The sequence below is a fragment of the Cinclus cinclus genome, chromosome 7, assembly GCF_963662255.1.
Source record: "Cinclus cinclus chromosome 7, bCinCin1.1, whole genome shotgun sequence".
Lineage (NCBI taxonomy): Eukaryota > Metazoa > Chordata > Aves > Passeriformes > Cinclidae > Cinclus > Cinclus cinclus.
In genome coordinates this window covers 523,215-549,816 of record NC_085052.1, presented here as the reverse complement: position 1 = coordinate 549,816, position 26,602 = coordinate 523,215, and the positions used below count along the sequence as shown (strand labels likewise).

Genomic DNA, 26,602 nt, shown 5'->3' with positions numbered 1-26,602 from the left:
ATTTTGCTGGAAGTGTGTGTACAGTTGGATGCCTGATAGACTGCTCTGTGCTAGGCTTTACCTTTCTGCAGGGCACAGAGAGAGCAGCCACAGGGAGCAGCTCTCTTCAAAGCCAGGAGAGTCCTGCCCTGGCACAAGAATTGGTTTTTCTCTGTTTCATGTTCTGAGCAGAATCAGTTTTCCAGGTGCTGCTCCTTGAAAGCATAAGACCTCCTTCTCTGGGAAGTTTATATTTGAAGTATGAATCTTCTATCAGCTCAAAACAAAACTGTGAGCTGCTCTTTTTCACTAAGGTTTTGAGTGATGTTTGGTCTTTGGTTGTGAGCTGAAGACACAAGACCCTGAGTGCTCCTGTTCTCAGCAGGAGTGTCAGGGGAGACTTTTCTTCTGCTGTTTGCCTTATCCCCACAGCACAAGGACTGAGCTGGTATTTAATCACTCACCACCATTCACAGGAGCCCAGTGATCTGACAGAGCTCTGCTGCAAGCTTTCACCTCTCCTCACTCAAGGGACATGGCTGCAAAGAGGGGTGAGGGTTTCAAACCACCCCTCAAAGCATCACAGTCACTTGCACACTGCTGGCAATCGTTTTCATTAACCCTGGAAGTCCCAGGCAGACTTTCATGGAAGCCTGGCAGGAATTCACGTGGGTGGGTTGTGCCAGAGCACGGTAATCGATCTCCTGGTGTTTGCCAGGGAACTGAGGCTGTATCAAAAACATCTTCTCTAGCAAGAAGCACTGATGGCAGCACTGGGACTGGCAGTGTCCCCTCTCACAACATCTGCACCCTCCCCATACAGACTGCAGCTGATTTTGTGCTGCTACCATTACTCAGCACCAAAACTGCTTAATACACTTAAAGTATTCAAAAAGAGATTTTTCAGTAATTGCTAAAAATTTGAGTTCTTCTGACTAAACAGGTCTCAGATCTCCTGGGAAATTTCTCCTTTTGCAAAGTTTCCATCCTCCAGCCATCCAAGTTTAGCAGGTCAGGCTGCTCCTGAGATTGGCCCAGTGGGACAAGACCTTGTCAGGCTGTACCACAGAGGGACAAGACAAAGGATGGCGTGGGTCACCTCCAGAGCCAGAGCTGGATTTTCTCACCCTCATGGCATCAGCTTTTGATCAAAGTATGATGGGAGAAACTGGCCAGGATGACCTGACCAGAAGGAAACACGAGCAGGTGCAGCTGATCCCAACCCCTCAGGTGTCCTGGCTGTGTCACCAGTGTGTGTGTGGGGACACTGGTGCCACCCTCTGAGCTGGGCTGGGCCCTTCCCCAGCTTTGCCACTGCACGTTTCACACTATTTCCAAGGCCCTGTGTCCACCTGAAGCTGCAGCGCTGGCACACAGCCCCACCCCACACAACAGTCACCTGAGCAGGTGACACAGCCAGCTCTGCAGTGCCCAGGGACCAGCACTGACACTGTCAGCAGTGCCCAGGGGTCACACTGACACTGTCAGCACTGCCCAGGGGGTCACACGGGCACTGGCACTCCTGCTCTCTCCCATGGCACACACTGACTGGGCTGCAGGGAGGGACACCACTGCTGCTGGCTCCCACCTGACAGAGGTGACAGAAGGACTGCAGAGCTCCCAGGGCAGCCCTGGGCCATGTGAGCACACACACATCCCAGGAAGGCCAGGCTGGCACTGCCACATCAGGGGCAAATGCCCAGAGTCACCTGCACGGGGACAGAGGGAGAGCCAGAGGAACGGGGACTGGGAAAGGACTGCCACTAGGGAAGCAGCCAGGGACCAATCCCAGAGATACTCAGCTTTTTGATCATCACCAACCACGTCCTCCCCCATGCTTGGCAAGAAAAACCAGTTAAAAATAAACAACAAAACCTCTTCAGCTTAACTGATTTCTGATTGGAAAACAGCCCAGGGCTTCACAGAACCCTCCTGACCAGTGTGCCAGCTCAGTCCATCCCCAAGGACAGCTTTGAGCACCTTCCTGCCTCACTGGTCCCCACAACCCAGACATCCCCACGGGAAACTGAAAACATAAAGAATGTTTGCTGTGAAACGGTCACAACTGTGCTGGTCATTTATAACACATCTGTTGCACCAAGATGCCAAGAATTAAAGCAATGCCAAATGGCAACAAGGTGTTTTCCTGAATATTTTTCATGTGTTCACTGAGCAACCACTGTAAAAAAAATACAAAAATAGCCAATTTTGGCCCCATTACTGTTCCAATAAACCACAGGTACATAACAGCAGACACCTGATAAACCATGCAAGATTGAGAGCTCAAGCTTACCTTGCCAAAGCTTCCCTTCCCAATCGCCCGCAGAATCTGGAAGTGGTCAAAGTTCACTACAAGGTAAAGAAAAAAGAATTTACACTTGTAAATGCTTTACTACAAATAAGCTTGCATTTAAAGAAGAGAGGGAGACAACTACAGAGCATTGGCCAAGCTTTTATTAAAAGTTTCCTCTGGGGAAGCTGCAGGACAGCAGCTGCTTTCCTTTCAAGGCTCTTTTCATGTGCTTGAGGGATCTGCCTGAGGCTTGGATGAGGTTATGAAATCAGTGGTTTAGCACAAATTAAAATACAGCTTCAACTGTGTGGGTCCAGGGGGAGCTTCGGAGAGCTCAGAGGCAAACGGTGAGTGTGGCACAGTGGGGAGTGTGGGACACCCTTCCCCACACTCTGGTCCTGCCCACTACCCCAGAGCCCCAGCCCCATAAACACTGCCCTACAAATACTACCCAAAGAACACTGCCCCACAATCACTGTCCCACAAACACTGCCCCTGCCCACTGCCCCCTGCCCCATCCCCACAGCCCCATCCCCATCCCCACATCCCCATCCCTACAGCCCCATCCCCACAGCCTCATCCCCACAGCCCCATCCCCATCCCCACAGCCCCATCCCCATCCCCCCATCCCCATCCCCACAGCCCCATCCCCATCCCCACATCCCCATCCCCACAGCCCCATCCCCACATCCCCATCCCCACAGCCCCATCCCCACAGCCCCAGCCCCAGCCCCACATCCCCATCCCCACAGCCCCATCCCCATCCCCACAGCCCCATCCCCATCCCCACATCCCCATCCCCACAGCCCCATCCCCATCCCCACAGCCCCATCCCCACAGCCCCATCCCCACAGCCCCATCCCCATCCCCACATCCCCATCCCCACAGCCCTATCCCCATTCCCACCCCCACAGCCCCATCCCCACATCCCCATATCCCCATCCCCACATCCCCATCCCCACATCCCCATCCCCACAGCCCCAGCCCCAGCCCCACATCCCCATCCCCACATCCCCATCCCCACAGCCCCATCCCCACAGCCCCTGTCCCCGCTCCCTCACCCCCATGCCCATCAGGTCTGGTTGTGCTGCCCTGGTGCTGCCCGAGGACAGCATCGGGGGCCAGGGACAGCTCTCCACTCCCTCCAGTGCAAACCCATCTCAAGAGATCCATGGTTTGCTCCAGAGCCACGACACGCTCCGTGTGAGGAGCAATGACAGGAGAGGATGGTGCAGCTGTAACACCTCAGCCGCTGCCTCCATCAGCTGCTGCTGCTAACAACATTCTTTTTATACCAAAGTACTGCTGGGATTTATTTTAATATTGGTTTTAAATAAAAAAGACAAGGTGAGGAGGAGCTTGCTGATGGACTGAGCCCACCTGCTCAGATAGAGCTGTCAGCCCTTGCCAGTTCTACCATGAGATCCTGGCTGCGCAGGGGACCCTCAGCATTCCTTGCCAGATGTCTGGAGGAAAAGACATGGCATGGGCTGGGGGTTTGCAGCCTGAGAGGGTCAGCAATGAGCACTGAGTCTGTTGACTGGCCACACTCAGGAAGAGTGGGAACAAAGAATCCACTATAAATATTATGAGTCCCACTCCCAGATCTTAAATAAATGCACATCTGTCATCCCTGAGGATGAATCAAGAGCCCACGCATGCCCATGGAGTTCCTATTACCCTTTGGTGCTAGGCTTACATCCAAAATATTGTTATTGTCACTTTTGTGGGACGTTTTCTGCAGGAGAGCTCAGAAAACTTTGCCAAATGAAAACAGAATCTGGGCCAGCTCACACTCTGTGTCTCCCTGCAGCCCCAGCTCCCTCCCCCGTGGTGCTGAAGGGCAGATGCAGCACGACTGCTCCGTGTTTAGCTGGTTTAGCTGGTTTAGTTGGTCTAGCTGATTCAGCTGTTTAACGTGGTTTAGTTGACTTTGTGGTGATCAGGCAAAGGCTGCATTCACTGACCTTGGAGGTTTATTCCAACCTTCATGACTGTGATCTGCCCGAGATTTCTCCAGGAGACGCCAGGACAGACCCCGTGGGGACACCAGTGACACACCAGGTGACACACCAGTGTCCCCACAGCCTCCTGGCAGCCTCCACGTCTGGGGAAGGGCTCAGCTCCACGGGTGCTGTGTCACCTTCTCATTGCCTCCCTTCTCCCTGGGCCTTTTGTTTAAGCAGTGATTTTATTGAGGTTTTTCCTACTGCCCCTACTAGTGAGCGATGCAAAACTGCAGCTTCAGCCTCATAAATGCTCTGTCTGAAATCTTCCAGTCAAAGCATTTGGAGCAACAGAGCAAATGTTTTCCATGTGCAATCCAATCCAGTGGCTGACCTCCCATCACCAGGAGGATCCCAGCTACAGTGAGCCCCTTGGAAGGGAAGCATCTTCTTGACAATTGAACCACGTGCAATGATGGGCCACCACTCTGGAAGGAGAGCTTTTGACAACTCTTTGTTACAGTGTTTGGAATACTGTGTAAAAAGGCATTGCCACTGAGAAAACAAACCCCAAAGTGTCATTTCCATGTATCCATGACTACAACTGATCTGGGAAGCCGGCTCTAGTCAGCAGGCAGGAAACAAACCTAGATATGAATATTCACCAGGCCCTTGAACCTATCAGCAGAGATGTCACTTTTAATAAATTAATAGAGTTCTGCTGATGGGAAGTTGAGATGATGCACTGGTTTCCCAGTTCCAGCATTTTCTGCAGGATTCAGCAGGCAATCTGATAATTCTATGTAAGTGAACGATTCTATGAGTACATGATCTCAATAAAGCAAAAGCAGTCTCAGCATTTGAAGAAGAAAATCATAGTAGCAGTGTGCTGCTTTTTTGTGCAAAACACACTGGATTACTAAGAATGTTAACTTATCACTACAGAATATGTGATTATCCCTAAAATAGAAACCCTGAACCTGCCTGGAACAATTGGGTGTGCTCCAGAGGCTCCACTCTCTGCCTGCCAGGGGAAAGCTGTCGTTCAGCCCAGCACAGAGCTGATAATTGGGGGTGACTGCTCTGAGCCTGAGTCACAGACACCAGCAGAGCCTTCGGTGGCAGCGAGCAGGAGGTGACAGCTCCTGCCTCTCACACCCTGCTCACCCTCACCCCGGCTCTGCTCCAGCACAGCCAGCCTGGAGAGGCAGGAATGGCCCTGGAGCAACCCACGGCAGGGGGACAGGGACCTGAAGATGCTTTAGGGAGCATTTCTGTCCATAGAGACTGCTCAGGCCCTGGAATAGCCTCCTGCAGACACGGTCTGATCCCAGCCTGTCAGTGCTTGGCATTTGGACAATGTCCTCAACAGCCTGCTTTGCTTTGGGCAGTCCTGGGGCACCAAACTGAGAGACTGCCTGAGTCCAGGAGAGTGGGACTCATAGGTGCCTCACAGCTGGAAATATTCTGTTCTTCTGTTCCATTCCATTCCATTCCATTCCATTCCATTCCATCCCATCCCATCCCATCCCATTATCCCATTATCCCATCCCATCCCATGATCCCATCCCAATGTGCAATGGAGGAGCTCACTTGCCCATCACACCCAGCCAATGCCCTCTGCTGTGCTGCAGTGCCCCACGGGGGTTCCCTCAGCCCCTCACAAGAACAGGACACCGATTATTCCCTGACTCCTCCTATCAACGTGGCACCTTCGCAGGGGAGGGGGACCAGGGGACATCACACGCTGGCATTTGCCATGTGCTGCTTCCTGGCTCTCCCTGGCACCAAGTGACAAAGCATGAATCATAAATGAAGATAAATACCATAGCCTGGCTTTGCTCCTGTGCTGAGGCTTTGTTTTCCAGCTCCTGGAATGTGTGACAAGCAGGATGGCAGGATGGCAGGGATGGTGGCAGGGGTGGTGGCAGGGATGGTGACAAGGATGGTGACAGGGATGGTGGCAGGGGTGGCAGGGATGGTGGCAGGGATGGTGGCAGGGATGGCAGGGGTGGCAGGGATGGCAGGGATGGTGGCAGGGGTGGCAGGGATGGTGGCAGGGATGGCAGGGATGGTGGCAGGGGTGGCAGGGTGACAGGGATGGTGGCAGGGGTGGTGGCAGGGATGGTGGCAGGGATGGTGGCAGGGGTGGCAGGGATGGTGGAAGGGGTGGTGGCAGGGATGGTGACAGGGATGGTGACAGGGGTGGTGGCAGGGGTGGTGGCAGGGATGGTGACAGGGATGGTGGCAGGGATGGTGGCAGGGGTGGCAGGGATGGTGACAGGGATGGTGGCAGGGGTGGTGGCAGGGATGGTGACAGGGATGGTGACAGGGATGGTGGCAGGGGTGGTGGCAGGGATGGTGACAGGGATGGTGGCAGGGATGGTGGCAGGGGTGGCAGGGATGGTGGCAGGGGTGGCAGGGGTGGTGGCAGGGATGGTGGCAGGGGTGGTGGCAGGGATGGTGGCAGGGATGGTGACAGGGATGGTGGCAGGGATGGCAGGGATGGTGGCAGGGATGGTGGCAGGGATGGTGGCAGGGGTGGCAGGGGTGGTGGCAGGGATGGTGGCAGGGATGGTGGCAGGGATGGTGGCAGGGGTGGTGGCAGGGATGGTGGCAGGGGTGGTGGCAGGGATGGTGGCAGGGATGGTGACAGGGATGGTGGCAGGGATGGCAGGGATGGTGGCAGGGATGGTGGCAGGGATGGTGGCAGGGGTGGCAGGGGTGGTGGCAGGGATGGTGGCAGGGATGGTGGCAGGGATGGTGGCAGGGGTGGTGGCAGGGATGGTGGCAGGGATGGTGACAGGGATGGTGGCAGGGGTGGTGGCAGGGATGGTGACAGGGATGGTGGCAGGGATGGTGGCAGGGATGGTGACAGGGATGGTAGGGTTCCATGTGCCCACAGGATCTCCCCAAAGCTCACGCAGCCCAGCCCTGCCCACTGCACACACAGTGGCAGGTGCTGCTCTGACATCCCTGTAATTAAGTTCTCGTTGTAATCACAAGATGTACTGTGGATAAAGCAGGCTGGATGCACAGCTTCCACTTGCCAGTGAAACGGACAGAATGAAGAGTGCATTTCCCTGCAAAAATTCATTATTTAGAGGGATGAGAGATGGGAAAAAAAAAAGTAGGACTTTGTCTTGACCATTTTAAAATTATGAATGTTTTCATTATTTTTCTGTTGTTCTCCATTTATTTGCAAGATGCCTCAAAGTAACACTTCAGATACAGGGTGGACTCCCAGTGAGTGCTCAACAGCAGGACCTGGTATTAATCTCCAGCAGCAGAAGAACAATTTTAGGATGCTGTTAGTAAACCTGGTCTACAAAACCCTCAAATCTGGGGAAGCCATCAAAACAAATCACACTTTAAGGTTCTAGTCAACCTTTTTCACTGCATGTTTTTCTGCTTCATTAATACCAACAGGGACATTTAACTCCAAGAATGATTCTCTTTAACACTAAAGGCCTAAGGAATTATTTTTTACATCTTGTAACAGCAAATGTGTCAGGGTAGTATGAAACGATACACTTTCTATCAATGTATTTCTACACACTGGCATAATTAATAGCATTTCTCTACCCACTGTCTTTCTGCAATGTAGCTTGGAAGGAGCACCCCAGTAACTGATGTAGGAACATTAAACTCTGGCCACAGAAACCACAAGTTTGCTGCCACAAAATGCCATGAGTTTCATCTGGCAGGAAGGAGAGTCCCAATTTTCCTCCAAAACCATCACACCCATGGGCTGGGAGCAGGGGGGAGCCACCCCTGGGCAGGGACAGAGGACAGGACAGGAGCTGGCAGGGTGAACAGGGCAGAGGACAGGACAGGACAGGAGCTGGCAGGGTGAACAGGGCAGAGGACAGGACAGGACAGGAGCTGGCAGGGTGAACAGGGCAGAGGACAGGACAGGACAGGAGCTGGAAGGGTGAACAGGGCAGAGGACAGGACAGGACAGGAGCTGGCAGGGTGAACAGGGCAGAGGACAGGACAGGACAGGAGCTGGCAGGGTGAACAGGGCAGAGGACAGGACAGGACAGGACAGGACAGGAGCTGGCAGGGTGAACAGGGCAGAGGACAGGACAGGACAGGAGCTGGCAGGGTGAACAGGGCAGAGGACAGGACAGGACAGGACAGGACAGGAGCTGGCAGGGTGAACAGGGCAGAGGACAGGACAGGACAGGAGCTGGAAGGGTGAACAGGGCAGAGGACAGGACAGGACAGGAGCTGGCAGGGTGAACAGGGCAGAGGACAGGACAGGACAGGACAGGACAGGAGCTGGCAGGGTGAACAGGGCAGAGGACAGGACAGGACAGGAGCTGGCAGGGTGAACAGGGCAGAGGACAGGACAGGACAGGACAGGACAGGACAGGAGCTGGCAGGGTGAAAACCTGTGGGGATTTGGGATGGCTCTGGAGTCACAGGGGGCCAGGGCAGGGCGATGGGAAGGGGTACAGAAGGGACAGAAAGTTTTGGAGCCCTAAAGCCTGGGAGTTTAGAACTTTCTGTGCTTTCTGACACTGACCCTCCAAAGAACACTGCTTTTGACTTCAGGCCTTGGAGAAACCTTCCAAAATTGGGTGCTGGAGTTGGAATCACTGGTGTGTAGTTTGAATAGAAGTGTGTAATATCACATGGTAAAGGGTTTGGAATTTGGGATTTTAGAATATAGTAATAGGTATGGGACGAGATAAAAGTTCTTGGGTGGTGGCTTCTTATTCCTTCTTGTTCCTTCTTCATAGTTTTAGGAGGTACTTTTAAAATTGATAGAAGGTACCGCAGTGCAGGTCACAAGTGTTTGGTCATTAGGTCAAAAGTATAAATAATAGAGATATTAGCTTTTAACTGAATAGTTTGCCTTTAAAAGACCTTGAAAGGAGCAAAATACAGCTCTGTTTTCTTGCTTTTAGCTAGAAGTGCTGTGGGACTCACTGTATTTTAAACAAAAAATAACAAACATCTGAGTCCGAACATGAAAATCCATCTCTTGTGCTTCAACCCCGACTCTGAGTGAAGGCAGGGGAAGAAGAAGCCAGGCACTGATTTGTGGTGCCACTGGTAAGAGGGAAGGAGGCAGAGCCCACACGGGGAGGGGACAGAGAGCTCGAGAATTCCCAGGGATGGGCTGGGCAGGGCAGGACCAGCCTGGGCGAACGGGGAGGATGCAAAGTGACTTTGTGCTGGGATGCAGAGGTACTGCATGGAACACGGGGCACCCCAGCTGCCCGAGGCACTGCAGGGAACCACTGCTCTGCCTTTTGTCCCTGCAGAAAGCACGGGCAGCATGTTTGGCCTCCAGCACTTCAGACCAATCTGTTTTGCCTGTTCATATCCACAGAGAAGATTGCACGGGCTGAGGGAAATGGAAATGCAGTGTAACACGACTGTCAGGAACCTCAAGTGAGCATTAACTACCCAGGAATCCAGGGAATGCTAGGAGATAATGGAAAAAATTAAAGGTACAATGCCAGCCCGGTGCTGTAAATGAGCCCCTTTAGAAACCACAGACTCAAACCTACTATTAGGAAGCGACTCTGAAGTCGTGTAGAAACAGTTATTGTATAATTAAAAATGAGTCCTGTAACTCCGCTAGGAATCAAATGCATGTTGCAAAGCAGCTGCTAGGTCAGTTTAGAAAGACTTGGTACCTGACATGAAATAAAAAAAATGTTTGTATTGGCCAGAAACCATTCCTAATTAGAAAAAAAAAATACCCCTTGTGCTGGCCAGGAGCCCTTCCAAGGAGTGTGAGCACATTGCATTCACCTGATCTCACCAGCGAGCTCAGGAGGCACTGGAGATGGAGAAGGATACCCAGCAGCTCATCCCCTGCACTCCACGTGCTTGACCAGTGCAATTTCTGCTAGAAAAACAAGTTGCTGTGCAACAACCACCCAGGGAGGCCAGCAGGTCCCTCATTACCCAGCGGAGCCCTGGCTGGTGCAGACTGATGAGCAGTACAGGAGCGTGCGGTGGTTCCCAAAGCAGGGAGATGAGGATGAGCTTTTCACACACAGGCTGGGTGACAGGGCTGCTCCACACAGCCCTGCCATCCTCCAGCCCTGGCTTGGGCTCAGCTTGGGGCTGCCTGCAGGGCACGGAGTGACCAGTGGCCCAAGGCCAGCACCAGGATGGTTCCGTGTCCGGCCGGAATTCCCACAAGGGCACTGCCCCTCAGTAAAACTGGTAAATTATCCGTTTTACAGAGGTACCCCTTGTTACACAGCTCCCTGGGCATTCACAGAGTGCAGGTGCTGGAGAAGCAAAAGTCACTCAGGCATTCAGCCCCAGGTCACCTGCAGGGCCAGGAAGCCAGTGCTGGGCTGGCAGGTGACAGGGCCGGCCAGCACAGCCACCCTGCTGGCCCAGAGCAGCACAGCACACCTGGGCACACCTTCCTTCAGCTGCCCCCAGGAGCAGCCACTGCCAGCCCCACGGAGCCAGCACCAACCGGGATGGAAAACTCCCTGTGCAGCTGCAAGAAACTCTCCCCGGCAAACATCCAACCCTTGGCACCCCGAGTCTGCACATGGGGAGCTGGGGCTGTTGGGTCACACAAGTGTGGATGTGGGCTGCAGGACTGCTGACTGGGGCCCTGCCAGGGACAGAGCACAGCTCCAGCCCAGCCATCCCCAGCCATGCCCAGGCTGTCCCCAGCCATCCCCAGGCTGTCCCCAGCTGTCCCCAGCCATCCCCAGGCTGTCCCCAGCCGTCCCCAGGCTGTCCCCAGCTGTCCCCAGCCATCCCCAGGCTGTCCCCAGCCATCCCCAGGCTGTCCCCAGCTGTCCCCAGCTGTCCCCAGCCATCCCCAGGCTGTCCCCAGCCGTCCCCAGGCTGTCCCCAGCTGTCCCCAGCCATCCCCAGCCATCCCCAGGCTGTCCCCAGCTGTACCCAGCCTGTCCCCAGCCTGACCCCAGCTGTCCCCAGCCATCCCCAGGCTGTCCCCAGCTGTCCCCAGCCTGTCCCCAGCCTGTCCCCAGCTGTCCCCAGCGAGTGCTGGCAGTGCCACAGCAGCACCCACCTGGCTGGGCTGGTGGGCAGCACCATCAGCTTCTGCCCCACAGCAGCACGACTTTCCTTCTGGGTGTTATAAATGAGAAACAGAAAGTCTCAATATTCAGCAAAATTTAGATTGCTTTATTTGATCTAGAACGTGAGGGGTCACCGCCCACTCCACGCTCCATCCAACCTTGCTTTGCAGCCTCTTCTTATAGTATGGGCTCTCATTGTAATCAATATTGGTTTTTTGCTGTCATAACTTTGCCAGGTAAGCGGTGGTGGTTGGATAAACATCTGTAAAGTCTTTGGGCAATAGTCAGTCTCAGAGATAACCATCTGGTTTTGGTAGATAAAAACTGCCAGAAATCAGGAACTCTGCTCTTTGTAGGTAGGCAGCATTGATCAAACAAAGGCAGGAAATCTGATTTTGCAAAATCTGTCGGACTATGGGAAAGTCTGATTTTGCAAACTGATAGTAGGTACAACTTATTTAGCATAACAGATTTAAAACAGAATGACTGAATCATACATTCTCCTCTATCTAATGTCCATGCTTCACTTCAGACTTTAGTATTCTGGTTTATACAAACCCCAATACTTTTATGATTAACACAAATCTTTTATGAATTACCAATGGGGTTGTTGCTTTTATCCTTACTTCTACCGGTAAGAAAATTTCATTTCAAGGAACTATAATTGATTTGCAGGAAAAAAAAAAAAGAAAGAAAAAAGCCTCAATAGCACATGTTTATAGTAGCATAACAGTAGCAATAAACAGCTGCTGGATGTTATTTAATGTTTCTGCAGCATATGCTAGGAATGATAAATGCTAAGTCTTGGTGCCTCATGAAAGATTGAGGCTGCACTGTGTTCAGGGCTCAGCTGGGACTGCTAAAATCCCCAAAGTGAACAGAAGCACCTTTGTAAAGCCACATAATTTTAGACAAATTAATTCCAACAAGGATTGTAAAGCTGGCTGGACCAAGACCCTGAATTAATTACCTCCATTCATTTGTCTACAACGTGTAAAATTGTCTCTTCTGGAGTGTATTCAATATTGGCCATGCCAGCACTTTTTAGCACAATAAGGACTCTTTTGCAGTTTTATTTTAAAAGGTACAAAAGAATAAAGAGTTACACAAAATTAAGTAATTGAGCTCAAATTAAGTTTTCATTCCTTCTCTGAAAAAAATCAGAATTTCAGGTGAAATACCCAAACTGGGTATTTTTCACCACTTCTGTGGAATGCTGCTGAAGCTCCAGCCCCACATCCTGACCAGGCAGGCAGGGACTCCCCAGCCCTGGCCAGCACCCCCACAGGCCACAGGGAACACACTCTGGTTTGGGGGAAAACACTTTCATTTAAAAAAAACCCAAAAAACCTTAATTATAGTATCACAGAATCATTACTGTCGGAAAAGACCTTTGAGTTCACCCAGCCCAACCATCCCCAGCACCACCATGGCCAGCAATAAACCTCAAGTGCCACATCCAGTCGGTTTTTGAGCACTTCCAGGGATGGGGACTCAGCACTGCCCTGGGCACCGTAAAGCGTAACAACTCTTCACATGAAAAATTGTTCCAAAACCCACCCTGAGCTCCCCTGGCCCAGCCTGAGGCCGCTCCCTCTGCTCCTGTCCCTGTTCCCTGGAGCAGATCCCAAATCCCCCCAGCTGTCCCCTCCTGTCAGGGACTTGTGCAGAGCCACAAGGTCCCCCCTGAGCCTCCTTTTCTCCATCTGAGCCCCTTCCCAGCTCCCTCAGGAATTCTCCATTCCCTTCCCAGCCCCCTCAGGAATTCTCCAGACCCTTCCCAACTCCATTCTCTTCTCTGCACACTCTCCAGTCCCTCCATGCCAAAAATAAGGCTGAGAACAAAGTTTGGGGTGTCTTTGCCATCTCCATTCAGAACTAAAAGCTGACAACCAGTTTGCTCAAAACTTTGGGGTTTGTCAGCCTGGGTTCACCTCTATCCCTAGGAAAACATCCCTGGGAAAACTTCCCCGGTTTTATGTTCTGCACATTCTGGCCCTTCAGTGTCGAGGTTTGCTGAGCAAGCCCAGCTTAAATACAATTAAGGAACTCTCATAGGCATGTAGAAGCGCTTAGTAATCAGAAATAAAATCCAGCCAGCAGACATACACTGTTTCCAGGAAGAAACTCATCACTATTATTCAAAGCCAGCTCCAGCCCTCCCAGCTCTATGAGACGATGGCTACCAACATCTGATGGAGCAGAAGTCCACAGGGGACCCTTGTGAAGAAGCAGAAAGCTTGAGGAGGAAAAAATGAAGACAATATTGCTGAAATCTGTGATAAAATTCAGGACGTGGAAGTTCAAGCAACATCACCAATATTAAATGAAAAGACACGTGGCAGAGATGGATCAGAGAGTCACAGCATCCCAAACTGGAATCCTGGGTGAGAAGGGATCCCAAATCCCACCCATCCCAGCCCTGCCATGGCAGGGACACCTCCCACTGCCCCAGGGGCTCCAGCCCCAATGTCCAACCTGGCCTTGGGCACTGCCAGGGATCCAGGGGCAGCCACAGCAAATCTGGGAATTCCACCCTGTGCCAGGGCATGCCCACCCTCCCGGGGAAGAAATCTTCCCATACATCTAAAATAAATGTAACCTCTGTCAGTTTAATATTTTAAAATCAAAGGAAGTGATTTAATTAGAAATCCCTTTGAGGCAGGATACTTCCCCCTTTATGGGATGTGCGTGTAGCCTCACGGGACCCCAGTTCAACAACTCATTTCCTTACACTTAACTCCAGTAACTGCTTCTTTAGCAAGAGAGGGTTTATGTTCCTGCAGCCCACTCAGAGAAGCCCTCCCTCAAGTACAAATCCATCCTTGTATTTTACCATCAGCCACAGCCCGCAGAACACGCAAGGGGTGGAAATGGAAAATCCCAAATCTTCAGCACTCCCTTCCTGGCCCAGGCTCTGCAGAGGCTGCACTGAACCCTTGACTCATTCCTTCATCACAAGCGTCCTCATCAGACCTGTGGTTCATAAAATATGGATAGTGTAGTGCTGCTCAGCCTCCTCACTGAAGCAGGAGACCTGCCCTGCACCTTCAAGCTGCAGCTGAACTGGAAAATATTTAAGCCCATGCAGAGATGCTGGATGAATTCTGGAGGCGGGACGCCAGCAGGGCTGGCAGCTGAGCTTATGCAAAGCCAGATTTAGGTGGAAGGAGGATGTGTCTGAAGAGCTGCTGGAGAGCCGGTGCCTCTGCATTCCCATCCTGAGGACACCAGCAGCGCCTTCTCCTGCCAACACGTGAGAGAGGCCCTGCAGCCAGGAGGAACAGAAGCAGCTGCTCCGATGGCAGCGTGTCCAGCAGCCACGTCCTGCTTGGCTTTGTCTTTGGCAGCCAATGCAGCGTGCCATGGCATGGATTCCCCAGCAGGGAAGGGCAGGATCAGCATCCCCCAGCCTGTGGTGCAGGAGCAAGAGCTGTGCAGGGACTGCCAGTGGGCTTCCCCTGACCCTGGGATCCAGCCATCATCATCATCATCATCATCATCCATCATCAATCCATCCATCATCCATCCATCCCTCCCTCCATCATCCATCCATCCATCCATCCATCCAACCATCATCCATCCATCATCCATCCATCCATCCATCCATCCATCCATCATCCATCCATCCATCATCCATCCATCCATCCATCCATCCAACCATCATCCATCCATCATCCATCCATCCATCATCCATCCATCCATCCATCCCTCCCTCCATCATCCATCCATCCATCCATCCATCCATCCATCATCCATCCATCATCCATCCATCCATCCATCCATTCATCCATCATCCATCCATCATCCATCCATCATCCATCCATCCATCCATCCATCCATCCATCCAACCATCATCCATCCATCATCCATCCATCCATCCATCCATCCATCATCCATCCATCCATCATCCATCCATCCATCCATCCCTCCCTCCATCATCCATCCATCCATCCATCCATCCATCATCCATCCATCATCCATCCATCCATCCATCCATCCATTCATCCATCATCCATCCATCATCCATCCATCATCCATCCATCATCCATCCATCCATCCATCCATCCATCCATCCATCCATCATCCATCCATCCATCCATTCATCCATCATCCATCCATCATCCATCATCCATCCATCCATCCATCATCCATCCATCCATCACCCATCCATCCATCCATCATCCATCATCCATCATCCATCATCCATCATCCATCCCTCCATCCTCAGAGGTTTAATTCTGTCAGTGCCAATGAAGCACACACTGCCTGGCTGAGGGGCAGATTGAGCTCTACTGTTCTGGCACCATTTTAAAGCATTAACCACAGTTCAGTTCTGTCTAATGCAACAAGGACAGATTTTTTTTCACATTTATGGCACAGGAATAGTTTCACTGAGTGTCCCCAACTTGCAGTGTAATAAACACAGGGTTTAGATCAGAAATAAATCTGCTTATTTCCATGAACTTGGCTTACCCTGTGATCCTGACTGTACAAGGGAAATCATTAAATACAAATTTAATTCTTTAAATCATTTCAATCCACAATTTAAAGAGAAGTTGTTCCATGACAAACCCCCTCTGAAGGTCTGACACTCAAACTGCTCCCCACCCTCGGGTCTTAAGCCCACCTGTGCCCTGAGGATGAGACAAGCCTAAATCTTGCCCCCTCTCTCAGCAGGAACCTTCTTGGAGTGAATTCACAGAAGTGAAAGGATGCAAGGGGTTTGTGCTGCCATCCTGCCCAGGAGCGTGTCTCACTCCACCTTCCATGCTCCAGCCTCTCCTCTATGTTAATCACTTCAAAGTTGCTAAATTATTCACTGCTCAGAAAATACATTTTCATTTCTTAGAGCTGGCAGCCAAGAATGACTTACAGAAATAGGTCATGCTCATCCCATAGAAGAATTACCATACATTTCATGTGCTCCCCTCCCCAGTTTCCATTTTTAAGCTCTGCTCCACGTGAGGATGGGCCAAATTTAACTGTCTGCATTTTTCATGTTGCTCCCACAGTCTCCACCATGTGCCCTGACTTTCCATTTTTAATAAACTGTACCCAGTGAAAATATTAACAGACCAACTTCTGTCTGGTGTTCCTGTAGACCCGAGCAAAGCTTTCATGACAACTGCAAAGGAAATAACCACAGTTTTCCAATGCCACTACTCTGGCTTGGGAAAACTCCATCCTGCCTGGAGCCCAGCCACCACCACCCTTGGCCAAGTGGGGTTTGCACCTGCCTTGAAAGGGGGAGCAGGTTGCAGTTTTCCTTCTTTTCATTTTCTCTACCTAAATATCTCCAAAATATACAGATTTTAAAATGATATTAAAAAGAATTTGAAAAAAAAAGAGAACTTCTAGCTGGCACATTTAATTTTCTGGTTTAACACATTCCCAAACAAAACACAATTGGCCCAGGCCTGTTCCCAGCAAGCTGTCAGCCAGGATATGCCCAGGCTGCTGCTGTCTGTTGGGTCCACAGGAATTTTTCCTCACTGTGGGAGCCACAGAACAAGGGCCCTGTTCAAGCTTTGTGCTCCTGTTGTGCTTTGCACAGGCAGTGCCAACACTGGATTTCTTGGAGACCACACTGGTGCCTGCAGCCTCTGGGAAGGGATTCAGCCCAGGGGGAACAAGTGGGACATGAAACCAAAATACAAAGCAGGAGTTCTTTAAGAAAATCAAAGAATCACAGGCTGGTTTCTCTTGGAAAGGACCATAAAGCTCATCCACTTCCAATCCCCTTCCACTAGAAGAGGTTACTCCAAGCCCCATCCAACCTAGCCTTGGGCATTTCCAGGGTTGGGAATGTTCAATACCATCTCTAGAACTGATGAGACACAGGGAAATCAAGACTAAGTCCACTGTGAAGGCAGGGGAGGGAAGGAAAGCGAATGTGGCAGGTGGAAGGGAGGACGGAAGGGACCACAGCACCTCGACGATGTCCCCAAGGACATGGACAGCCACCAGCCCTGTGCTCTGCTGCTGCTGCCATCTCTGTTCCAGAGTGAATGAATGTCTCTGTGTCTCTGTGAACACCCTACTCTGCAGTGCCAAGTGTCCCCGAGCTGAGCCACCCACAGGAGCTGCACAGGGGCTCTCGTTCCCCACAAAAACTGTCCAAAGAAGAATTACCCCAGGCTGGAGAGGCTGTAGCTCCCAGGGAAAGAGAAAGCAAAAACAATGAGGAGAGGTCAGCAGCAGAAGCAGACCTTGGGGATGTTTTGCCTCCTTGGAACCCACAGGAGACTTTTCTGACTGACTTATTGAGACACAGATTCCCCCAGTAAGGCTCTGGGAAGTGGCACCCAGTGCAGCAGCTGGGTCTCACTCTGGTTTAGCACTGGGGACCTGCCTTAAGCCAGCCCCAGTGGCACAGGGCTGCAGCCCTGCAAAGCCCAGCCCTTGCAAAGCCCAGTCCCTATAAAGCCCAGTCCCTGCAAAGCCCAGTCCCTATAAAGCCCAGTTTCTGACTCTGCTTGGGGATGCTGTTTGTTTGCGGTTCACGCCAGGAGAGAGGGATGCTGATCACAGAACACAGCTGCCCTGCCATATGCAGAGGATTAATTACTGTATCATTTGTTCCCAAGGCAGGTCGAAGAGATCATTACCAACTCAGGAACACAAGTGCTAATAATAGTATTGCTCCCAACCGTACTCCAGCATTCAGCTTGTTCCAATTGTTCGGCTCAAAAACAGCTTACGCTAATTCCCACCAACTTTTAACACCCATGTATTGAGAAGTTCACACTCAAATGGCACAAATTCTAATTCACAGCAGGATTAACTCTTCATGCTTTTAACTTAATTATGTGCAGTCAGGTGGCTCTTGATATTCCTTCCTCCTTAGCTAAACCCAACCACACACATTTAATGATTCCTGTCTACATTCACTGATGGAGCTAATTAGGACTCCTGGTGGGCCAAGTGCAACTTTTCCAGTGTTGTCTAAACTGAAAACAAAATGTTCCAGAAGGCACGCTGAGCACCCAGGCTCTGCGACACAGCTCGCTCCTGTGAGTCTGCAAAACCTCACTGAGCTGGCTGGGACAAAGGAAGAAAGCTCAGGCAAGAGCTGCCCACAGAACCCCAGAATTGTTTAGGTTGCAAAAGCCCCCCGAGACCATCGAGTCAAATCACACCTCCAGCACTGTGGTTTTTAAATCCCTCCAGGGATGGGGACTCCAGCACTGCCCTGAGCCGCTGTGCAGGGCTGGACATCCCTTTCCATGGACGAATTTCCCCTGATACCCACTATAAAGTTTCCACACTGATACTGACACCCCAGGCAGTATTTCTGTGGGCACTCCCAGACCGTGTGTGACCTTTCTGCCCTGGCAGCAGATGCAGGAGTGCAATCACAGCTACAGGAGTGCAGTCACAGATGCAGGAGTGCAATCACAGCTGCAGGAGTGCAGTCACAGTTGCAGGAGTGCAGTCACAGCGGCAGGAGTGCAGTCACAGATGCAGGAGTGCAATCACAGCTGCAGGAGTGCAATCACAGTTGCAGGAGTGCAGTCACAGATGCAGGAGTGCAATCACAGCTACAGGAGTGCAGTCACAGCTGCAGGAGTGCAGTCACAGCTGCAGGAGTGCAATCACAGCTACAGGAGTGCAGTCACAGTTGCAGGAGTGCAGTCACAGATGCAGGAGTGCAATCACAGCTGCAGGAGTGCAGTCACAGTTGCAGGAGTGCAGTCACAGATGCAGGAGTGCAATCACAGCTGCTGGAGTGCAATCACAGCTGCAGGAGTGCAGTCACAGCTACAGGAGTGCAGTCGCAGATGCAGGAGTGCAATCACAGCTGCAGGAGTGCAATCACAGCTACAGGAGTGCAGTCACAGTTGCAGGAGTGCAGTCACAGATGCAGGAGTGCAATCACAGCTGCTGGAGTGCAATCACAGCTGCAGGAGTGCAATCACAGCTGCAGGAGTGCAGTCACAGCTGCAGGAGTGCAATCACAGCTGCAGGAGTGCAGTCACAGCAGCACTGGAGCAGCCAGGGCTGGGAGGGGCTCTGAGCACTCTGTGCCCATGCCCTGATGGTGTGTCCCAGCCAGGAACACTGGACACGACGGGAGGACAGTGGGCACACAGTGGCCATGCCCTGGCAGGCAGGACCACACTGTGCTCCTGGAAGCTCAGCAGACACCTCTGGTCATGGACTAACAGCCCAGGTGAACAAACATCTGCAAGGCTGAAAGCACTGAGAAAAGCAAGGCAGGATCTGCGTGTGCCCAAGAGCTGCTGGAGCTCTCTGTCAAACCCTGGGCTCTGTGATTCCAGAACCAACAGGGCCCATTTGGAAGACTCGGAGAAACTGCTCTGAGAAACTGCTGAAATGCCTTCCCAGTCTGCAGAAAGAAATCTTTCCAACCACTGCAATGGTATCCAGACACTGCTGATTAAAGGGCGACTCCAAACTCAGGGACTGCCCCAGCAGCTATGCACGCGTCTGGATCCCAGCCACAGCCCCAGCTCCTGTGCAAGGGCAGAAAACAGCAGCAGGATCCTGTGCTGCTCCTCAGGCAGCAAATGGATCACTGTGCCCATGTGGAACATGGCTGTGTGAGGAGGAGATGGCCATGGATCACTGTTCCCATGTGGAACATGGCTGTGTGAGGAGGAGATGGCCATGGATCACTGTTCCCATGTGGAACATGGCTGTGTGAGGAGGAGATGGCCATGGATCACCGTGGCCATGTGGTACATGGCTGTGTGAGGAGGAGATGCCCATGATCACTGTTCCCATGTGGAACATGGCTGTGTGAGGAGGAGATGGCCATGGATCACCGTGGCCATGTGGTACATGGCTGTGTGAGGAGGAGATGCCCATGATCACTGTTCCCATGTGGAACATGGCTGTGTGAGGAGGAGATGCCCATGATCACTGTTCCCATGTGGAACATGGCTGTGTGAGGAGGAGATGCCCATGATCACTGTGCCCATGTGGAACATGGCTGTGTGAGGAGGAGATGCCCATGGATCACTGTGCCCGTGTCCATGGTTGCCACCAGGCACCAGGTCCAGGGCAGAGGAGCTTTGGCACACAGCAGAGCGTGGTGCCCAGTCCTGGCACAGCAGGAACCTTTCTGAAAGCCACCAGGACCCTCTGCCCAGCACTACCAGCGTGGCAGGGAGGGCACAGGCAGCTGAAATGAAGCAGCTTTAGAAAAAGCCCAGGATCAGGGTGACAGTGACAGACGAACAGACGGTGTCATCTGGAGCTGACGGGCTCCTGGCTGCATGTCACTGTGATTTATCCTCCAGATTACACAGCTGCTGATGTGCTGGATTTACAGCAGCTCCTGTCCCTGTGCAGCACTGCACACCCACAAGCTGAACACCAGAATTTACAGATTTTCACAGAACCAGGGCAGCCCTTACAGCTGGGGACTGCTCAGGGCTGGTGTCCCACTCCTGGCACACGCTGTCCCATCCTCCATCAGCAAACCAGAGTGATCAAACACAACACCACTGGCAGCTCACAGGTTCTCGTTATCACCCAGCAGCCCCTCCGGCCTGGTCACAGAGACAGGAACCCCTTTTGCCTGCCAGGAGAGTGCACAGTGAAGCCACACCATGACTCACCCCCAAAATTAGGAAAAACCTCAAAGCCAGCATCTGACTGATGCCAAAGCACCCAAGTGAATAGACAAAGAAATAAACTCCTATGAAACACCATAAATATAACTTTGAAATACCCAAAATTAAGCCAACGAAACCCTGCCTTTTCTCAAACTAGTGCAATTCCCCCCAAGAAAAAAAGTAGGGGAGGAGACAATCTCAGTAACACCAGGGACTATCCCATCCTCTCACTGCCTGTGACCCTGCCCCACATCCCTCCCCCATCTCCTCATACTCTGCCTGTTTTCCCTGCAGCTGTCATGCATCTCACTGTGAACAGCAGTGAGAAAGATCAAATTCAGCAAATTCCTGATAAACTGTGGAATCAACTGAATGAAATCAAAATCTTTCCCTTCTCTCAGCCTCTGTTTTCACACTTGACATCTTGAGCACTTTCCAGTTAGATTTAATGAGCAGATAGTGTTCTCTTTTTTATTCCCTAAAGGCAAATACTACTTTTCTACCTCCTGGGGAAAAAAATTGTTCAAAATCTGCTTCCTTTTGATCAAGAAACAGAGAGAAAATAGACTAAATGTTTCTTAAATTAGCCTACTAATATCCAGAAATATCAAAAAGCCATTATAATGGAGATATATAAATACTTCTTGATACAATAAAGAATATGTACATTTGCTGCCAGAGGAGGGGCCAGTGTGCTCATGGTAAGGATGGAGATTAGTGTCTGGCAGACACACAGTCACACCCTTCCTGGGAAAGCTGTGAGCACAACCTGCTTTGTCCCTCCCAGCTGTAAAACCAACACAGCCTCATCATCCCAGCACAGATGACACTTGTGGGGCCATAGGGGAAAAAACATGGGAAAAAAAAAGTTCTGTGTTTCCAAAAATTCCTCTTTTTCTTGCCTTTCCCTCCTCTTCTGTGGTGGTTTTCCAGGAGTTTTTGAGCTGCTAGTCCCTGAGCTCTGCTTATCCCAGTGCAGAATGAAGCCTGTCAGTGCCTGGTGCTGGGGATCACAACAAGGCTCTGAGTGCTGAGAGCATCCCACCCTGCCCTGATGAGCCATTCCCAGGCAGCTGCTGTCCACAGGGAGAGCATCCTGACAGGGACAGCATCCCAACAGGAACAGCATCCCAACAGGGACAGAACAGTGACACAGCTGTACCCCACAGGGACAGCATCCCAACAGGAGCAGAACAGTGACACAGCTGTACCCCACAGGGACAGCATCCCAACAGGAGCAGAACAGTGACACAGCTGTACCCCACAGGGACAGCATCCCAACAGGAGCAGAACAGTGACACAGATGTACCCCACAGGGACAGCATCCCAACAGGAACAGCATCCCAACAGGGACAGAACAGTGACACAGCTGTACCCAACAGGGACAGCATCCCAACAGGAGCAGAACAGTGACACAGCTGTACCCCACAGGGACAGCATCCCAACAGGAGCAGAACAGTGACACAGATGTACCCCACAGGGACAGCATCCCAACAGGGACAGCATCCCAACAGGGACAGAACAGTGACACAGCTGTACCCCACAGGGACAGAATCCCAACAGGAACAGAACAGTGACACCACAGCTTGGTCACAGCACTGCTCTAACCTCCCTGCCCCCAGAGCTTCCCTCCCTGCTGGAATGTGGTCACACACCTGCCCAGAACAGCTTCCACACCAGAGACACCCAAACCCCTCCCGGCAAAGCCACGTTTCAGCCTTTTGCTCTAAGCAGCACGGGTGTCTCAGCTACCTGGTTGGAATTCCTACAGAGCATCTCCAAGGGAAACGGAGCCAAGCGCTGGCACTGAATCATCCCCAGACAGGAACCTCTCCACAGAGGCCCCTCCCAGCTGCTTTAGGCAAACCAAGGTTGACTTTGCACAGACGTAGGCATTTGTTTTTCCTTTTAAAACTGCCGTGTTAATTGCTGGCTGACTTCACTGGCTCTGTCAGGAGTTGGGGAGTCCAGAGGCAGCTGCTGCTGCATCCCCAGTGCAAGAGGAGATGCTGGTCCAGCTGATGCCTGTTATTTTTTTTTTGAAATAAATATGTAATTTACAATATTGAACAAAATATGGAATAAACACCACTTGTCACTATCCAGTGCTACAACTTCCCTTAAGCCTGTAATTACTTAGAAAAGCCCTTCACTACTGTACAGATCTCCCACAGATTTTCCCTGGGTAAGTTCAGGCTGAAGCTGATGACTGTCAGCTGAAAGACAGGAGTTGATTTCAGCCTATTTATCCTCCAGTTTGATCTACCCCACAGATGAGGAGAAGAGACCAATTGGATGTTACTCATGTTTACTGGAAGTCCTCCAACAGCTGCAGCCCAGGCTGGCGTGGCCATGGAGGGGACACTGCCCACGGTGCCAGCAGGGAGAGGGGATGAAAAGCACACAGCTCATCTCCCAGCAGAACTGGGGAATGGTCCCTGAGTCAGGGACCCCGTCCTGCCCAGCCCTGGGGATGCTGTGCCCAGCCAGACACACCTCACAGCACTGGGATCTCCTCTCTGCTGGCCTGGCCACTGCTGACCACGAGGCACCCTGCATTTCTGAGAGCACTGAGGTGACACAGCCCAGGTGACCCCAGAGAGTTCCTGGGGCTGTTCCAGGGGGCACAGCCACGGCCCGAGTGCCAGCAGCTGCAGAGGAGCGGGTGCCAGTTTGCATCTTTAAACATACGGTGTTTTTTCATGTCTTTTGGGCAAGAAATACTCAAAATGCATTAGTGTCTTGCTCTGTTAACAAAGAAACTATGGCAACACACACAGAGCTGCCAAGAGAATTACTGAAACAAGGTTTAATAGTTAATAAGCAGCCAGATGATGTCAGATTCATCTATTAAGACCAGTTTATATCTGCCTATTAGAACTTAATGTCCCAGAAAGTTGGGTTGGCCAGGATTAAATAGTCTTCCTTTTAGCCCAATTATCAGAAATAAAACCAATTTTCTAAAGAATAGGGTAGAGTTATCCAAAATGTGGCCAGACCAAGCCTGTATTTTGTAGCATGCCTATAATGTTCCTTTTGTTAAGGAGCAATTTTCTAGATGTCAGAGATGTGAATGAAAGTTTAATGTGTGTGCGTGTGTGTGTTATGGAAATGGTAAATGCAGCAGTTGCTTGCAGCACATCCTGACTCCAGGCTGCACAGGAAACCAAAGGCTTTTATTCCCATTTAGGCCAGTGCATTTCTGAGCCTGCTGGAATTGTTCTTCTTTCTAATTGAAGTGATCAAGAATTCTTAAGAAATAATTTTCAGCAAAAATTAATTACTAAAATGGAATAATGACTATTTTATGGAAAAGCATTAAGTTGCAGATACACCTGCAGAGGGTTTTGTTTACCCAGCTGGGCATGTCCAGCATGAGGAGACCCTGAGGTCCCCACAGCTCTGGGTGTGGTGCTGGCCCTGGGAGCCTGCCCCATGGAGCTGGCTGTCCATGCCATCAGGAACCTTCCACATCATCCACCCACTGCTTCCTTCCTGTTTGTGAAACCAGCTTCTGCTTTTGGAGATGGAGATGGAGATGGGAGATGGGAGATGGGGATGAGAGATAGAGATGGGAGATGGGAGATGGGAGATGGGAGATGGGATGAAGATGGGAGATGAGATGAAGATGGGAGATGGAGATGGGACATGGGGATGGGAGATGGAGATGGAGATGGGTGATGGGGATGGGAGATGAGAGATGGGGATGAGACAGAGATGGACATGGACATGAGATGGAGCAAAAGCTGCCTCCCTCCCTCTGGCACTCTCACCTGGTCCCAAACCAAGGCCAACCTTCCCAGGTCAGGGTCTCTGGACACCTCCAGCCCCTCCTCAGGCTGCTGCCACATCAAGGCTTCATTATGGATCCCACACCACAGTTCCAGGCACAACTTCTGCTCCTGCAGAGCTGCTCTCTAACCAGTTTGCTCCAAATCCCTCATCTGTGCTGCTGCAGCTGCAGGAGCATCCATCCCCTCAGACTGTGTGACACTCTGCTGTCTCTGCCATGCTCTATTCTTAGCAGCTCTCAGATCACCAGTCCTTGAAACCATCTCATCTCTGACCTGCCACATCTTCTGCAACTTTCCTTCATTTCAGTCTCCAGTGCTGCTTCCCCTGAAATCAATCAGGAACTCTCAAAGCTTTCAGAGGCAGACAGAACATTATTTCTGGACAGTTCCCCGCTCTCTCCTGATTATGTCTGACTCCTTCCGCTCCCCTTACGCTCAATGCAAAATTAAAATCTCTGGCAAAAACCTCCCCCTGCACTTCCTAAAGCTTTTTGTACCATCCATCTGTACCCATGGCATCCAGCACCAGAACTTCACTGACCCCAGAGGCGCTGCCAGGCATTCAGAGCCAGCCCAAGGGACACTGGAGGAGGGGAGTGGTTCCTCCAACAGCCCCTGGGATCAGCCCCCACCTCCCCAGGCAGGAGCAGAACCAGCACCCACCTCCCACAACTGCCCTGCACTCACAACACCACAGCTCTGCCTGATTTTGCTCAATTTCAACAAATCCAGAAAAATTTCCATTATTTTTTTTTTTTTCAAATTTCAACATATCTGGCACCTTCACACGACAGCACAGTGACTGGAAAAGAGGAGTTGAACCAGTGCTCCCAGCAGGGCTGGCTGGTCAGGGCAGGTGGGACACAGAGCTCACCTGAGCCAGGGGCTGGTCACAGAGCTCACCTGATCACAGGCAGGTGGGACAGAGCTCACCTGAGCCACAGCAGCACACACAGCTGTGAGAGCCTGGGCTGCACTCCAGAACCTGACACACCTGGGCAGCCCTGCTGTTTTGGGAACACAAAGTGCAAGATTTAGTGGGATTTCTCACATGTACACAGCCCCCAGCAAAGAAAAACATTAAACAGCTCCATGTGAACATCATGGGAGAGAAATGGAAATGTTCTCTGTGAAATGAACAGCTGAGGAACTTGTACCAGATGGACCATATTTGGATCTTTCTCTCATAAATACAAGATTCACCATTTGGAATTAAACGAGAGGAGCAGCTGTCCATTGTCCCACTTGGAGGGGTTTTGTTCATTAAATAACCAGAAGCCAGGTGTCCGTGGAAGGAAAATCACTGAACCCCAGAGTCACTGAGGCTGACAAAGCCCTCCAGGATCATCCAGTGCAGGCTGTGCCCATCCCCACCTTGTCCAGAGCACTCAGTGCCAGCTCCAGGAATTCCTGGGACACCTCCAGGGATGGGCACTGCAACCCTCCCTGGCCACTTCCAGTCCCTGAGCACCCTTTCCATGGGGAAATTCCTGCTGCTGCCCACCCTGAGGTCCCCTGGCCCAGCCTCAGGCTGCTCCCTCTGCTCCTGTCACAAACTGCCAATGCAAGCACAAAAAATGTGTCAGGGAACCCCTGATTCTCTATTCCCAAACATTGGAATAATGATTACTGGAGTTTCAAAACTAGACAAGGCTCTTGCTCAGCCAAGACTCCTGTCATTTCATCCCACAAGCAGTGCCACTGGAAGGGTGCAGCTATTCCCCTAATCCTGCACAAAGGAAGGGCTGGAACTTAGGGAAGGTTGCTGTTCCTGTCTGTATTTTGCTACACAAACCACACAGCAGCTACAAAAATAAGCAATAATTAAACTGCAAGCTAATCTATTGTCTTTATTTATGTTAAATTATGAATTGCTGTATTATGGACACTCATTAGGTCCAGAAGGCTGCTAAATAAAATGTATCAACATTCATGACTCCCTGACCTAGTGCCCACATAATTTAAT

General features: G+C 51.4%; 1 protein-coding gene across 2 annotated transcripts in view; it reads right to left on the bottom strand.

The window, feature by feature from the left end:
- The window catches only part of STK32C (serine/threonine kinase 32C), a 68,488-nt gene that overhangs the window by 23,996 nt on the left and 17,890 nt on the right, over positions 1-26,602 (bottom strand). The window contains exon 2 of one of the 2 annotated variants that reach the window (XM_062496341.1): positions 2,273-2,328. In XM_062496341.1, coding sequence (XP_062352325.1) covers positions 2,273-2,328 — 56 coding nt within the window. Of the gene's footprint in view, positions 1-2,272; positions 2,329-26,602 lie in introns of those variants that run through there. The other variant, XM_062496342.1, reaches the window with a different exon arrangement.